The sequence below is a fragment of the Pantherophis guttatus genome, chromosome 1, assembly GCF_059756535.1.
Source record: "Pantherophis guttatus breed Tessera chromosome 1, ASM5975653v1, whole genome shotgun sequence".
Classification (NCBI taxonomy): domain Eukaryota; kingdom Metazoa; phylum Chordata; class Lepidosauria; order Squamata; family Colubridae; genus Pantherophis; species Pantherophis guttatus.
This window is the reverse complement of record NC_142063.1, coordinates 195,187,025-195,203,172: the sequence shown is the minus strand read 5'-3', so window position 1 is coordinate 195,203,172 and position 16,148 is coordinate 195,187,025. Positions and strand designations below refer to the sequence as shown.

The following is a 16,148-nucleotide window of genomic DNA, read 5'->3' as shown; positions in this document are numbered from 1 at the left end:
ATTGCAAGTTCCTTTCTTCATTTGTTGTAGTTATTGACCCGTTCCTATTATGGCTGTGTAAGATCATTTATTGGCTTAGTTTCTTCTTGTACAAGAGGCATTTTAGGGCACAAGAGGGAGGCAGGAAAAATTTATTGCATGAGCTTTCCTTGAAGTATTTCTTTTGTGTCACTTCAATGACCTGTTTCTTTCCATTCTTTCTTCTCTTTAACTTTTTTAATGTTGAGGAATTTGAATTCTTTAAAATATGCAAAAAATTATGTAACATGATTATCAGCAATTATAACCAGAGAATATTAATTGAATAATAAGCACTCTGGCTGGGTTAGCATTCTTACAAATGTATTAACATCTGATGGTAAACTAACATCCAAAGCTTGAGATTGTATCTAATGAAAATGTGTGTACATTTGTAACTAGCTGTCCTTTATACCACATACATTCATTGAAGGTAAACTAGAACATAAGCAAATTATTTCTAGTTTGTATAAGTGAGATAGCTAAATAAGAAGATTATATTACAGCGTATGATCACAGTCATTTGCTCAATTTGGAGTCTGAAATTTATTTTGTCTGAACTTCTGGACTGTGGAATTCTGGATTTCTCTCAGTAGAAGGATGATACTGATATAGGCCGAGCTAAGCTAGGAGTAAAACTTACTTCTAGGTAGCCATCGAACCAATAGAACATTTATACATGAATTCAATGGATCTTGCTCATCTACATTCAGAGTGCAATGCTATATTGTGCAAAGAATTTTAGTGAAGCAGTTTCTTTACTTTCTCACTAGTATTTCCGGAAGAACAGAATGTATAATTGACAAACAGACAAGTGAAGAAGCTAGAGATGAAGACAAGTATAGTATCTTTCAGAAGCAAGTAAATTCAAAGTCGGAAATGAAGCAGAGGACAACACAAAAACACATATTTGAATGCACATTTTGGTGACTCAACCTCAAGCGTGAACTTTTTAAAAAGAAGTCAAAGGAAAATAATGTTAAGATCATTTGTGCAAACACTTTGAGAGAATAATAAAATAGTTCTTTAAAAAATATCTTATTAACCAATAGCAGAAAGGCAAAACATACGGGGGAAAAAAAGAACAATGTTTAATTAACATTAGCTTAAAACCTAGCTGAAAAATAAAAAAGGGGAGGATGGAAATAAGATTTTTTTTTAAAAAAATAGCAAGATGTTGATATTTCAGGGACACTATTCTTAATTTTGCTCTAATCTTGCCCAAGATGGTGTTTAAAACAAACTTCAAAAGTCTTCAAAAGTCATATGTGATCCTTGGCTTGAAAAAGAAAACAAAAAATGCAACTCTTGATTTATGGAAATGATTGGGGAAAACCACCCAACTTTAAAAAATATTTATTATAATTTTAGTGGGGCTTTTTTAAGACTGAAGAAGGAAAAATAGTAACCACATGCTGTAATAACATTAAAGAAAAAAATTAATGGCTGTTGTCATGCAAGAACAATTTAGTTCTAGATGCATTTCAATGGCTACAATTAACATGGTTTCAAATATATGGAATGTTAGGATTTCAATGACCTCAGATTTGTGCTAAGTTTATTATATTATGATCTTTAAGCTTCCCTACATCTTTTTTTAAAAAAAAGTGAGCGCTACCATGTAGACACCAAAATACCAAGAAATTACAAAAATTTAAATCTACTGTGTCTTTTTCTCTCTTGGTATGTTTCTTGGTATGTAAGCATACCCATTTTAAAATAAAATTTTAAACTTACTTATTTTAAATGGATATGCTCTCATTTTGTGGTTGCAAGCTGTTTATAAACCTCCACACACTGTACAACTGAAACTTTAATACATAAAACATGATTCACAGCTGTGGTTTGAGAATTTCTAGTCTGGTCTAATAGTATAGCTGACCAAGAACTAGTCATGAGTTCTAGCAGTGCCGCCGCCGCCGCCATGCTCGTCGTTGGACTCGCCAGCTCTAATGGTTGCAGCTCTTTGCCCCCCACCCCATGTGCACTCATGTTTGCGAATTGATAGTGAGGGTAAGTGAATACCACCACATACATAGATACATGCATGCATGCATGCATGCATACATACATACATACATACATACAATGAAATGCACAGGTGAGTTTCTGATATGTTTTCTGTTTTCCTTCATATGGCACTTTCGTGAGGTAATGTATCACAACTTCCATAGTGCCAAACCAGAGAAACTATAAGCATAATAATTCAACAAACTGTATCTAGAGGACTATTCCAATAATGCTCAGCTGGGTTCTAAAGATTGCAGCCAGTTGGTCACATAGTTTCTAATTTTCTCAGAGATACTGTATTTGTGTTGTTACTACATTTATGCTTTTCTATCAGCATACACACATTTAATGCAGATGGTTATAAATTCTCTCTCTGCATTGGTGTGGACCTTAGCCCCAGTGACTTCTTTTAACTATTTAAAACAGATACTGTACAATAATAAATTAGATATCCTGTTTCCTTGGTTTGCAACATATGATAGCATATTTTTAATTATGAGAGCACTTGAATGGTAACAACCACATTGCAAATTATCAAGGAGGCAGTAGCTCTCGGAGCAAGCTTTATCTTCTTCCTGTGGCTTCCTTTAAAGTTTTGAGTCACTGAAATATCCATGTTCCTGTCAACATTGACTGATTTACCATAATGGCTTGTTGTGAGTAGATTTCTATGGAAGGCATATTCTTACAACTCATTCCAAAAAACTGAATTTGCATGAATGTCGGGATGAGTAGTTTTCCTATGATCATTTTTACCTGAGCTGTTTTCTCATTTAAAAAAGAGGTTTCGAAATTAGAACTGTACAACATGAAGTAAAATCTGCTACAGTAGAGACCTTAATATGGAGAATCATAAGCTGAGAATTATCAGATTTGTATTTTATAGAAGTCAAACACTCTTTCTAGGTAAAGAAACTAGAGAATGTGGATTTCCATTGTTCCCTTTATATTAAATTATGTTTCCCCACTTTAGTCTTGTAACCCAAATAATTGACATAATAGGCTGATCTCAGTAGCAAAGGTCACCATTTTATGGGGCCTTGTAATTCTGATCTATCTTTTAACACTTGGTTATAAAAATTATTGAAATTACTAATATTAAATTAAAATTAATTATAACAAATTAAATTAGACTAAATTAGATTAGATTAAAATTAAGAAAAATAAATATTAAATTAAACCCTTAATCTAGGAGGTGATGATTTTGAGATACCGAAAAGTGTTTCTGTATTGCTGTGGAATTAGCTTCACTGTATTTTAGTCTATGATCCAGATGGGCTCTAATTCAATCATCTTTTGGAAAGCTATCAAAACTTGATTGTTCCAGAAAGCTTTTGGAGATTTAGAATCTATGTTTTGTGTGCCATCTGTTTGGTACTGAATTATCCTAATTTTGAGCTCCTTTTAATGTGTATTATGATGTTGCTTGCATTCTAAATTAGATGTCTGAATGAACCACCCAGAGATGTGAAATTCTAGTTGTATTGAAGTCATGAAAAATAAATAACATTATTCACACCTCAAAATATCAACCCTCTATCTGCACAGCACGGAAATGTGCCATATGTCAACATCTGATTTCACTTTAAAAGCAGTGCAATGGATTATTTATTTACTTAGGCATGATTGAAAATAAATCTGTATTATGCCCCTCCATTTTAAATTTTTATTTATTTAGTTAATAAATTAATATAAATCTGGAATATTTTAAAATGGAGTATTTTGACACATATTATCAATATTCTGTCCATGTTCAGCACAGGATTGGGGAAGATTCCCCTACTTTTAGCTCAGGAGAAGAAGTCTATATCCTACCTTGAATTGATTCAGGGTGCTTATGTATAGTTATACATATATACAGTAGTTATAAATATTTGTTTACAATAATAAAAATTGCTTGAATTATGGAAAATTAAATTTAATGTTTCACTCTAATGTAATCAGAGGTGGGTTTTAGCAGGTTCTGACCAGTTCTGGAGAACCGGTAGGAAAAATTTTGAGTACTTCGGAGAACCGGTAGTAAAAATTTGGACTGGCCCTGGCCCCGGCCCCATCTATTCTCGGCCTCCCAAGTCCCAGCTGATCAGGAGGAAATGGGGATTTTGCAGTAACCTTCCGTTGGAGTGGGGAGGGAATGGAGATTTTACAGTATCCTCCCCTGCCATGCCCACCATGCCACGCACACTAAGTCATGCCCACAGAATCGGTAGTAAAAAAATTTGAAACCCACCACTGAATGTAATACATGTTTAGTCAGAATCATCTGTACTGTGTTTAGCAAAATTTGCTCTCTAGTAAAAAGGTAAGAATATACCAGTCAACTGGAAATATTATTATATACTTTCATCTTAGAAATGTTACAGGATTGTGATTCAAAAAGATTAAATTGTGAATTACTTGGAAAATTCTTTCTTTCTACAGGTATCTTAATTACTTCTAACTCCTAAGTGGATTTAAATTAGCCATTCTTTGAGTTTTCACCTCCAATAGATGTTAATAATACTAGCTCACCTCTTATAACTATTACTTATTTATAAGGCAATACATGTAGTGCACTTTGAGCCTCCAGAATACATTATAATCCCAGATATTATTTCTGTTGATGCTTGATAAGCCGCGGTGGCACAGTGGTTAGAGTGCGGTACTGCAGGCTACTTCTGCTGCCTGCCGGCTGCCTGCAATTTGGAAGTTCAAATCTCAGCAGGCTCAAGGTTGACTCAGCCTTCTATCCTTCCAAAGTAGGCAAAATGAGGACCCAAATTGTTGGGGGCAATATGCTGACTCTGTAAACCATTTAGAGAGGGCTATAAAGCACTATGAAGCGGTATATAAGTCTAAGTGCTATTGTTATTGCTATTGAGCTATTTTGGAAATATTCTCAGATGATTGGGTAAAATTATTTATCTACCCATGTACCTAGAAATGTGATGTTTCCTTATAAATTTCAATGCATATTTCCAAAGCATCATTTCCAAGAAAGAAAGAAATGATTTTGGTCAGTTGTTGGAAAATGTCTTATCAATCCATTGGGGCAGTTTTTGAAAAGAATGAGTTACAATTCTGTAGAACCTGTCTGAAAATCAACTGTTCTGTATTTTCTGCTGATTTTCTGCTGTAACACCAGTTTTGGTCTTCTGGTGGTTGATTAAACAAGATCAATTTTCTTTGACCTAGTATTAATTATGTAACACATTGTTTCTGATGATAATTTACTTCATGTGATCAAATTCTGCAGTTAGAAAATTGGAACTCAGTAGAAGTTCTTGAACTCATTCAACTTTCACCTTATTCAGAAAAGCTCAGCACTCTCAGCCAGATATGAAACACTCTTGCTTCTCTGATTTCTTCTGGGACCTTTTTTACGCTATACTCTAACCCTCTGGTGGGAGAAGTCTCCTTGTTATTCATGGCCTATCTTCATGCACAGAGATGGCAAAGATTGGTTATAAAATAACAAAAGGGATATGGGGCAAGCTGTTACCCCACTTCTGCTGCTCATATTACAGATAGTCCTCAATTTACGACCACAATTGAGCTCAGAATTTATGTTGCTGAAAAAAATTGTTAAATGAGTTTCCCCCCATTTTATGAGGGGGGACACTCAACATTTGTTGAGTGAATCACTGCAGTTGTTAAATTAGTAACATGGATGTTAAGTGAATCTGGCTTCACCATAGACTTTGCTTGTCAGAACGTCGCAAAATATGATCACATGACCCAGGACACTGCAACCATCATAAATATGAACCAGTTGTCAGGCACCCAAATGTATATCACATGGCCACGGGGATGCTGCAATGGTCATAAGTGTGAAAACTGGTCAAAGTCACTTTTTTCAGTGCCGTTGTAACTTCGATTGGTCACTAACTGTTGTAAGTCGAGGACTACCTGTTTTCTCAACATATGCAGATGGACTAGAGCTTATATTTTCAAGAATGAGTGACTGTTAAAGTTGGTCACACTACATACTTGGCTATATGGAAAATAATAGCTGATGTGTGAAATATCTTAATATCTGCTATTAAAAATGCTGATTTTGCAAGTATTTCTGTTTTGGCTTGTACAGATGTAAAAGCAAATTTCTTGTTTACTAGTTGTAGTAGTAGTATAACTTTGTTTATATCTTTATCTCCATCTCTATCTGTCTGTCTATCTAATTGAAATAAAAAGGGATCATTGCAATTCAGCTTTTCCGATATGTTACCCTCCAGAGGTATTGGGAATGGAAAGGTTTTGGAAGTTATAATTCCCAAACATCTGTTAGGAAAACTTTATATAAGACTTTATAACTTTTTGCTAAACCCCCCACCCCACCTATTTTATGCAAAAACTGAAGGAGAATCAAATTTACACCTTAATTAGCAAACATTTGAAAATTTATTTTTGTTGAACTTATATCAAAGGATATGATGTACATGGTAGTAAGATATTTACTATTATTATCAAACAGAAAAATATCTTTGACATAGTTTTGTGTTTAAATTACAAGATCTCAGGTATTTATGACATAGAACAGAGTTTCTCAACCTTGGCAACTTTAAGATGCATACATACACTTCAACTCCAAAAATTTCCCAGCCACCATGTTGAAGTCCAAACATCTTAAAATTGCCAAGATTGAATAAAAGAACTGAAGGTTTGTGTTTTTAGCAAAGACAATAATGCTAGCTTTATTTTGTTAAACTTTATTAAAAATATATTTTATTGAAAATACAGTTTACAAGGAAAACATTTTTCTCCCCAACCACCATATGTAGCAATCTTATCACAGATATCATAGCTATTCATTCATCTGCTTCAGAGTTGCCCCATAAAAGAAAACAAATTATAATTATATGTACGATTGCATTTTAAACAAAAAATTGGGGGATTTTGGTTCTTTCAGATGCTAGTAAACTGGTTCCCTCACCATCTCTTATTGTTGGCCATATTGCTGGTTGCTAGGTGTTCGTCAGCTGCATCTGAAGATCTATAGATTACCATTCCTCTTTGGAATAGAGGAAAATAGAAACATCTGATCTACACAACATTAAATATTCTGCCACTATTCTAAAACAATCTATTGTTAAATAACAGTTTAAATTTAAAACCAGCTGATGTTCCTTTCCAGAGAGCTACTGAGCTGGTAAATCACTTTTGAGGATTTTTCTTCTTCTTTTTTTGCTAAAACCAAGAGTCTTTCATTTCCCAGTTCTAGAGACTAGCTGAATGGCCTTGATCCATTCTGTACGTTCTGCAGAAGTAGCTGCTTGAAGGACATAGTGCACCTCACTTGCGGTAATAATCTCAAAGAGGTTTCCCTCCACTTCATTTTTCTTGCCTGATTTGGAGAGGACAGAGGGGGAAAAAGTGAGCAAAGGATCAGGGAGAGGGCTTGTTTCAGCACTTCTGCCTCAGAAGAAATAATTCACTTCCATTCTTACTGGATAACAAGCATAAATGAAAGTCTTTGCACTTCCATTTAATCCATATACAAAATTTCTACCTTTATAAGCCTCTCCTTCATATATCTATAAAGGAGATATATGTATATATATATACATATATCTATGTATATATATCTACATATACCTATGTAGAACCAACTGATCCAATTTTTTTTTTAACGATCTAAAGTTAAGCTGCAAATTAAGCCCTGCCACCTCCCAGAATCGGATACCACCCCAAATATTGTTGTATTCCTACTGTCCTTCCTGACAGTAGGAATACAACAATATATAAAATATAGTATTTAAGTATATAGCATGCAAATCAGCAGTGAAATCCCCCCCCCGTTTCTATCCGGTTCGCTGAACCAGTAGCGCTTGCAGCGGGACGCTCTGCCCACCCACCAGGATGTCATTATGTCCCATTTTTTTAACCATCTGTGCATGCGCAAAAGAGACATGTGTGCATAATGTGTGTGCTCCTGCGCGCTCCCGCGCATTCCCATTCCCAAACCAGTAGCGAAGGTAAGTGGATTTCACTGCTGATGCAAATGCGTAAATTACTATTAAGATATTTATATTTATTCATAGTTAATGTATAAATGAACTAATGCATCAGACTTGCCTTGGAAGCAGCATTTTCCCAGATATTGGGGATGAAAAGACAATGTTATTAGATATGCTATAATTCTGAGAATGCTAATCCGAAAATTCGGCAAGAGAGGCTCTGTACAAAATCTTATGGGGACCCCCCCACACACACACTTTTGGCAAATCTCTCCAAAATTACCATCTGATGTGTCTTCAATCGCTGTCACTACACAGCCCCTCAAGTGAATGGCTCCAAGTGGATCTTCTCCCTGAAAGAAATTTCATTTAATACTCATCCAGACTCAAACTCTAGGAAAGACAGCTCTGCTTTTAGTTATAGAATGCAGAAGTGGCATGTAGACCAGCTCTTAGTAATTTCTCTCTGGATAAGGAGAAAACTTGAGATTGGCCATAAATCCTCTATACAGTTGCTCCTCATGAGGAGACTGCAAGACAGCAGTTTTACAGTGGATTTAGAGCTCTGAGACATGAGGGTATAGCCGTCTTGCTTAAACCATGGTTGATACCTTTAAAAGGAAACTGGATTACATAATCTCTTTTCTAATTACTTTTGAAGATGCTTGTTAACTACTTTTCAGCTACTAGGAATCTTTGGATCAATAGGTTTTACAGCACCAGGTGAGTTTCCTTCAATCCTTAGTGAGAGAAGTTTTAAATAAAACTTTAAGCACTTAATTTGTTTTCTTTTGGAGTAACTAGCAAAAGTGTAATTAGAACTTTGATTTTGGAAGGTTACAAATAAACTAAGAGTCCATGGGATTTGAAATAAGATTTTGGAATTAATCATAAAAATCCTTCCCACAGGAAAATACTTTTGTTTCAAATTCTCTTTAATTTTTTTTTTAAAAGACAAGATGAGACTTTGAAGGTTGAACACTAGAGAAAACCAGGAGGAACTAACAATTAAAGGAGAAGTACACTTAAATTTAACTTAGTGCAAACTAAAGAAAAATATTTTAACATTAGATGTACTGAAGGATATTTTTAAACTCTAGAGTCTAGACCTAGAAGTTAATTTTAAGAGTGTCTGCCTCTATAGACTATATTTTAAAGAAGTTACCAAAAAGGAACAAGTCTTATCTGATAAGACTGAGACTCATTTGAAAGTGGATTTAAAAATGGCAGGCTAGAAGAATGACATGGAAAAAGATATCCCACATACAAAAGAAACCAGTTGATGTCTTAATAATTGAATAATTAATAATTAAAAGGGATGTACAAATAAACCAGGAGATAATTTTCCTCTATTGGATTTACAAAAGAGGTTTGTATTTTGGGAGAATGGATAAAGAAAAAAATGAAAAAAAATCAAGTTCTAAGATATTATTTGGAGTAGAGATTAAAGGTATGTATGTATGTATGTATGTATGTATGTATGTATGTATGTATGTATGTATGTATGTATAGTTTTGCTGACATCTCCAGCAAAGACAGAGTCTTTATAGAAATTCTTAAGGGAACATATGAAGAATAAACCGTAGAGAATAGGACTTTGCACACAAGCCCTAAGATTTACTTCCTTATATATTGCATATCCCTTCCCCGATCTCATCAAGATATCAGAAGGGATCTTTTTAAGAAGGAAGGAAGGAAAGACTCACATGTCTTAGTCAGATCTGTGGTTTAGAAGAAACAGCATCATATTAATTTAAAGATCTTCTTCATGAACTGTCTGACCTGGGGAACTCCCTTGTGAGGAACCATTTCGTAACAAATTGCTCTAGGTCACAGTTTCCCTATTATTACAACTAATTTTGTCACTTATTGGATTTCCAACAGCTAAATGAGAATCTATTTTCTTTCAGTAAATTATTTGGCTGACCTTTGATGTAATAACAAGAAGAAAGAAGGCTGAAGAGGAGTAGATAAGACAAGAGTTGTTCAAGCTCCCTTTCAGACTAATTTGCTCAACACAAGGAAGTCAGGGAGAAATAGAGATGGCACTCAAAGATATAAGAGGCACAGTCCCATTATCTATGCAGTTTTGTTTTCACGTGTGCATAAATAATACTTTTGGTTGTCCAAGTGTTAGAAGGTTAATAAAACGTGTTCATGTACAGAGACAATGGAGCAGTCTTTTCCACACAGGTGACATCCAGATGTGTTGGACTCCAAAAACTAGAACCCTCAACTACCATTGATTCTGGGTGTTGAAGTTCAGTACTACTAGAGACAAATGTGCAAAACTATACAAATCCACAAGGGTTGTCTACTCAGGAAAGTGGCATCATTAAGTGATGCAAAAAGTTACTGCATCATTTAATGCTGATAAAATGAGCTTTGTTATGAAGAAGGATAGGTGCTACTAGTAATTTATGGGTGCTAATAGTAAATTAGTAGTAAACATACTATTCCTATAGTGTTCAGTAGGTGATTTCATCACCACATAGCATTGGTGTGTTATAAATGCAATTTTGTATTTATAACAAAATATAAAATATACTATTCAACAAAACTGAGTGATATGCACACTTACTGCCGCAGGATCGTAGTAATGCATGTAAGCAGGGTCCTCTCTCAAAACAAATTTCCGCACTTTCCAGTTTTTCCTTCTGTGACCCTAAACAAATATTAAGAAAGCCTAATTTTTAATTTTCTGCTCTGCAGGCATAAATGTCAAACTAAAATAAACTAAAATAATAACTTTATTGAAATTCACTTAATACCCAAAGACCAGGTCCAACACACATAACAATCCCCAAACACCCCCCTCCCACCCACCCCAAATTCCCCACCCCTAAACCACCCAAACATCCACACAACAGACCATGTAATGCTGTCCAACAGCTCACTGATGGTGGCCCTTTAACCAAGCCTTGTTCTCACAATGGAACAAGTCACTTTAAATTATCCTCATTCTGATAAAATCAATAGAAAAGATTCCAGTGATTTTATTGGTGTTTACTCTGATGATCAAATTGGTTATTTTGTTTATATTTGAGGGACCTTCAATTAAATCACTAGGGTTATTACATTTGATATAAACCAGGCTCAATAACTTCTATCCTTAGGATTACAAGTGATTGCTGAATTCCCTTTCTGCAGGTCTTAGAGCCCTCTTGCTTTGGATTACCACCATTTGGTTGAATCTGATGATTCCATAATCCCATAATTTTGAGTGTGTGTGGGGCAAACAGAACCAGCTGTAGTGCAAGCTATGAAATGGATTTACTAATTTAAAACAATATATTCTATCTGCCCTTCCTCCAAATAGAGAGTGGGAGGGTATTGGGGGGGAGGGGCAGAAACACTTTTGTCTTTCTCTCAGGTATGTCTGATTCTACCCAGTTCATTTTGCCTTGTTACCTCAACTATAGATCCTGCCCATCAAAATATTTTTCATGTTTAGTTTAAACTCGGCCACCTGTATGTATTTATCATATAATTACATGCAATATGAATATCACATAAATTATATAATGTGCATACACCTTTCAGTAGATGAGTTTTCTTCCTAACTTATAGTCAAGCTTGTTTTTTATTAATAAATACATGAATAAAAATATCAGTTTTGCCTCTTTTTTTCCTTTGTTGTGTATCTTTTTTTCTCTTTTCTTAAGCTTAGTAAAAAAACTTGTTGAAAAAGTAAAGAAAATGTGTCAAAAAGCAAAATGGACAGCATGAAAGGCAATGCAAATAGACATTTACATCTGGTGATTTGCGATTTTTAATGAAATAGATATAACATGTTTCACATTTAATTTGTTAAAAAGTTTTCCTCTTGGTAAGATTTACCAGTCTATTAAATATGGGTAGCAAAAAATAAGAGTAAAACTTTATGTCTTTGAAACTCGTTTAAAAACTGATCATCAGTTCTGCCATAGGTCTTGATCATTTCCACAAAACGTTGTGACTTTTTAATTTTCTGCCAGAACAGCATGATTCAAGCCGGAAACTCAATGAGTCACATGCTTTTAAGTCTTCGAGTGTTCTTTTATGTGAAGTCCTATTGTAATTCTATTAAAACCAGCTCTGTCTGTCTGGAACCATTGGGACATCAGATAAGTGTTACATTTAATTTGAACTACCAAGGAAAATGACTCTTTTGGTTGCCTGTTATATTTTAGCTCTCTTTCCAAAACTGATAACATCTTTCTTTCTTTTTTTTTACATTTACTCATATACTAGTAACAATAAGCTCAGAGAATTGGCATGGATGTACAGTAAATCTAGACTTCTTAATTCCAGGCCTGCCTTCTGATGTATATTTCTTGCTTCAAAAGCAGGTCAGCTCTGTTTTTCCCTTTTCAAAAAAGCCCTCCACCTCTTATTCTGTTCTGTCGGTTGAAACAAGTTAGGGGCTGGTGAGTGGGGTTCTAGCTCAGAAAATTTGCAGCGTGGCTGTATCGTATCCCCACTAGTAACTGATCGCTGCTTAGCAATGCTACAGTGCGTGATGCTGCTGAGGCAGATAATAGCCAGGAAAATTCAGAGAATATTCAGTACTTTGGTGATAGTTTTAGACCAGTTGATTTCATACATATGTATGACATAAGCTTATATTTTATGTGACAAAAAAACAAGATATACACCAACCTGTTTCAGCAGACAACCCTGTTTGACCACCAGGCCTCTGAATTCTTCCTTGAAGACTGTGTCATCATCACTGGAGTTGCCCTCACAGAAGAAACCACTGTCTGCCTATTTTAAGACATTGAAGAAGCCAAGTTGATAAATGTCTCCTAGGATTGGACTGTTAAATAATGCTAGTGTTAGTTGAACATTTTTTAAAAATGTCCTATTTGTTGTAGAGAATGGAGAAGCCATTGGCTTATCTACCCATTATTCCAATAGGGACATTTTTTGTGCATCTACTTTGTCTTTAGAACCGAGGACAAACAGACAAAAACTTATTTTTGTAGTTTGCCAAAGCTGCTTTTCCTTCTTAAATATATTACTAACTTTATCTTTTATGCTATAAACAGATTTTAGCAGACTTTGCCTTGTCCTATGCAACTTAAATGTAACCCTACAATGAAATCAATCAATCAGTCGAGCAGCTGAGGCTCATAATACAAGAAGGTTCAGTTAGAAGACACTGTAAAGTTTGTTGCCTGTGTCTTAATTCACAGAATTATACAGTTGGATGGAAAAGTGAAGGTGCATGATAAAAAGAAGCTATTCAGCTTGGTGACGATAAGAACTGACATCAGTATGTTCAATCAATCAGTCAGTTTAATTAATCAAATATGGTCTCTTGAAACACTATTAACATATCTTGCCAGATTAGGATGAAGTAGAAAATGCAGCAGCCAAAATAAAAGAATTAAATCCATCTCTTAAAAGTCCTGTAAGTAAAAGATTATCTTTTTCCAAGTAGTATGTGGCCACTCTATCTTAGCAAACTTATATGTTGTGTAGAGATTTTCCAGTCAGGGTCCTAAATATTTTTTTTTACTTTGCATTTGCACAAACATGTAGAATGAAAATCAAAGCTAGGTAATGTGTCACCTTCCAATTTTTTGAATCAACTTTCATCAATTTAGCTACTATGGTTTATGGCATTATGGAGATTATGGTCACCGTGTATGGTGTGGTATCAGATTGATGACTATTTTCTAGCTAGTAGAAGACAAGTTGTGTGAGTCCAGTTTTAGGCCAAACTAGAGGTGCACATGCCAAAGAGATTTATTGGTCTGAGTATAAAACAGACATAATAGAGGTCAACTTATATCATTATTTGAAATTTAAGAAGTAAAACATCTATGCTGCTTTCATCTTTCTTTCCCACCCAGAATAATCTTTCATGTCATAAAATATAAATGGAAAAAGTTTTTAAGTTGCGAGATATGGAGTGGTAGATTGGTCAAGGCATGGTTCAAATGATAGATCATGCTCCAAGTGCTGATAAAAACAGATCTCCCCTTGGTGGTTATCATCAGAATGATCAGCAGATGTTTTGCAAGCAGATCCATGGTTAATTTATCCCTGAAGCTCACTTGTGGGACAAGTTAAGCAATTCTGATAGAGAAGAAATGACGATATCTGAACTCTGGTTGGATTGACTTCATTTCCAGAAAGCATATACAGTATATTGGACTCATATCTATGGTTAACCATCACATGATAAAAGAGAATAGCAAAGTCTATAGATTTTTAATCAACAATTACACATTCCTATGAAATGACAGCTACTACAAAGGAATTCTATACTGTAGTGACCCAGCTCAGAGCCTCCATAAAGAGGCTGATTCTCCATATATGCTGTGATTTTCAGCATAAAATTCTGAATCATATTTCTATTCAGAAGAAGCTATTAAAGTATTTTCTAATTAATAAATGCCAGAAACCATTATAACTGACTGACATATTAACAGGACAGGTAATGCATATCCATTCAAAATTAAATAAATCTCCACTCTTTGATATAGAATTTCATTTTAAGACACAATTTAATTATTAAATCATCCTGCAATTACTATACTTTTGTAATGCAAGCTGTTGTTACTGTCATCAAATATATAAATTAGCTTGGGTGTTTTAACACAAGCTCAGCCTCAAAGTAAAAAAGTCTTCTAATAGATACTTAAAGTACCTGAAGTATACTGATCTGCATTCACTGATATACAAAAATAAAGACAATTAATTCAAGGGAGTGGCTTTGGACTACAAATTTCGTGCGGCTTTTTAGGAGTGAGGTGGGTAAAAGTTATCAATTTTTATTAATTTACTGAAACCCTATGCCCGAATCACTTTGGAAGTAAAGTTAGTGCAGAATTTATATGTGTTGCACATGGAAGCATAAAAAGTAGACTTTTCAATTCATAGAGTGTGTATGATATTCAGACTGGTAGCTGGAGAAGCATCTGGTCTGGTCTAATGCAATGTTTTCTTTTTAAAAAAAAGGAATTGTAGATATAGAAATAGCAATAGCACTTAGACTTATATACCATTTCACAGTGCTTTACAGCCCCACTCTAAATTGTTTCCAGAGTCAGCATATTGCCCCCAACAATCTGGGTCCTCATTTTACCTACTTTGGAAGGATGGAAGGCTTGAGCCTGGTGGGATTTGAACTGGCAAATTGCAAGCAGCCAGTAGGCAGCAGAAGTAACCTGCAGTACCGCACTCTAACCACTGCGCCACCAAGACTCATTCACCCAACCCTACTGCCACCCAAACATCTGTAAGTACAGCTTTTATTTTTTGTTTTAAAAAGAGTGAGATAGGGAGAGCGAGCAATGCATTAGATGACACCAGATGTTTTTCTTATTGCTTGTTTGATAGGTATACTTCAGAAATTTTCTGTGATTTACATAAAGAAGACAACACTTACAAAATAGTAATAGGCATCCTCCATATCCAAGAAGGGGGTTTCTGATAGGCCTTCAAGTGCATTCTTCGATGTATCACCAGCAGCCTGAAAGTAGCCTTCATTCAATAGGGCAGATGCCAGCACTATACCCTCTTGGCGATTTCGTAATGCATTGTTTGACAGTAACCAATCAATCACAGAATCACCTGATGACAAGGAGAAGAACAAAGGATGATCACCAAAGATACATAAAAAGCAATACATATGATAAGGATTAAGAAAATTGAAAAGCAAATCCCCTGATGATGATTATCTCTGAATCTGAATAGATTACAAAGTTCTAGTTTAATGAAAAGAAGGACTAGGAGTGATAGCAGTATTCCAATATCTCAGGGGCTGCCATAAAGATGAGGGGGTCAACCCATTCTCCAAAGTACCTGAAGGCAAGATAAGAAACAATGGATGGAAACTAATCAAGGAGAGAAGCAACCTAAACTTAAGGAGAAATTCCCTGACAGTTAGAACAATTAATCAGTGGAATAACTTGCCTCCAGAGATTAAACAACCATTTGTCTGAAATGGTACAGTTTCCTGCTTGGGCAGGGGATTGGACTAGAAGACTCCAAAGTCCCTTCTAACTCTTTATTCTGTTATTCTGCTATAAAAAATACTGAAGCTAATGTTTTTCTGATGTCTTCAGAGAAAGTTTTTGTAAGCATTAGCAACTGCAAGGAGGAGGGACTCACTCCCTGCAATTCCTTGTAAGTACTTCCCAAACCATTATAAAAGGTACTCCAAATTTCTTCAATCAACTGAAATCATTTCTC

At 35.0% G+C, this 16,148-nt stretch overlaps 1 protein-coding gene across 1 annotated transcript in view; it reads right to left on the bottom strand.

The window, feature by feature from the left end:
* Window positions 1-6,386: 6,386 nt before the first annotated feature.
* PLEK (pleckstrin) overlaps window positions 6,387-16,148 on the bottom strand; it is a 41,695-nt gene continuing 31,933 nt past the window's right edge. Inside the window, exons 6-10 of the mRNA XM_034432428.3 lie at window positions 15,343-15,527; window positions 12,603-12,707; window positions 10,543-10,626; window positions 8,245-8,314; window positions 6,387-7,348 (exon numbers count right to left, since the gene is read on the bottom strand). Coding sequence (XP_034288319.1) covers window positions 7,209-7,348; window positions 8,245-8,314; window positions 10,543-10,626; window positions 12,603-12,707; window positions 15,343-15,527 — 584 coding nt within the window. The 3' untranslated portion in view covers window positions 6,387-7,208. The remainder of the gene's footprint in view (window positions 7,349-8,244; window positions 8,315-10,542; window positions 10,627-12,602; window positions 12,708-15,342; window positions 15,528-16,148) is intronic.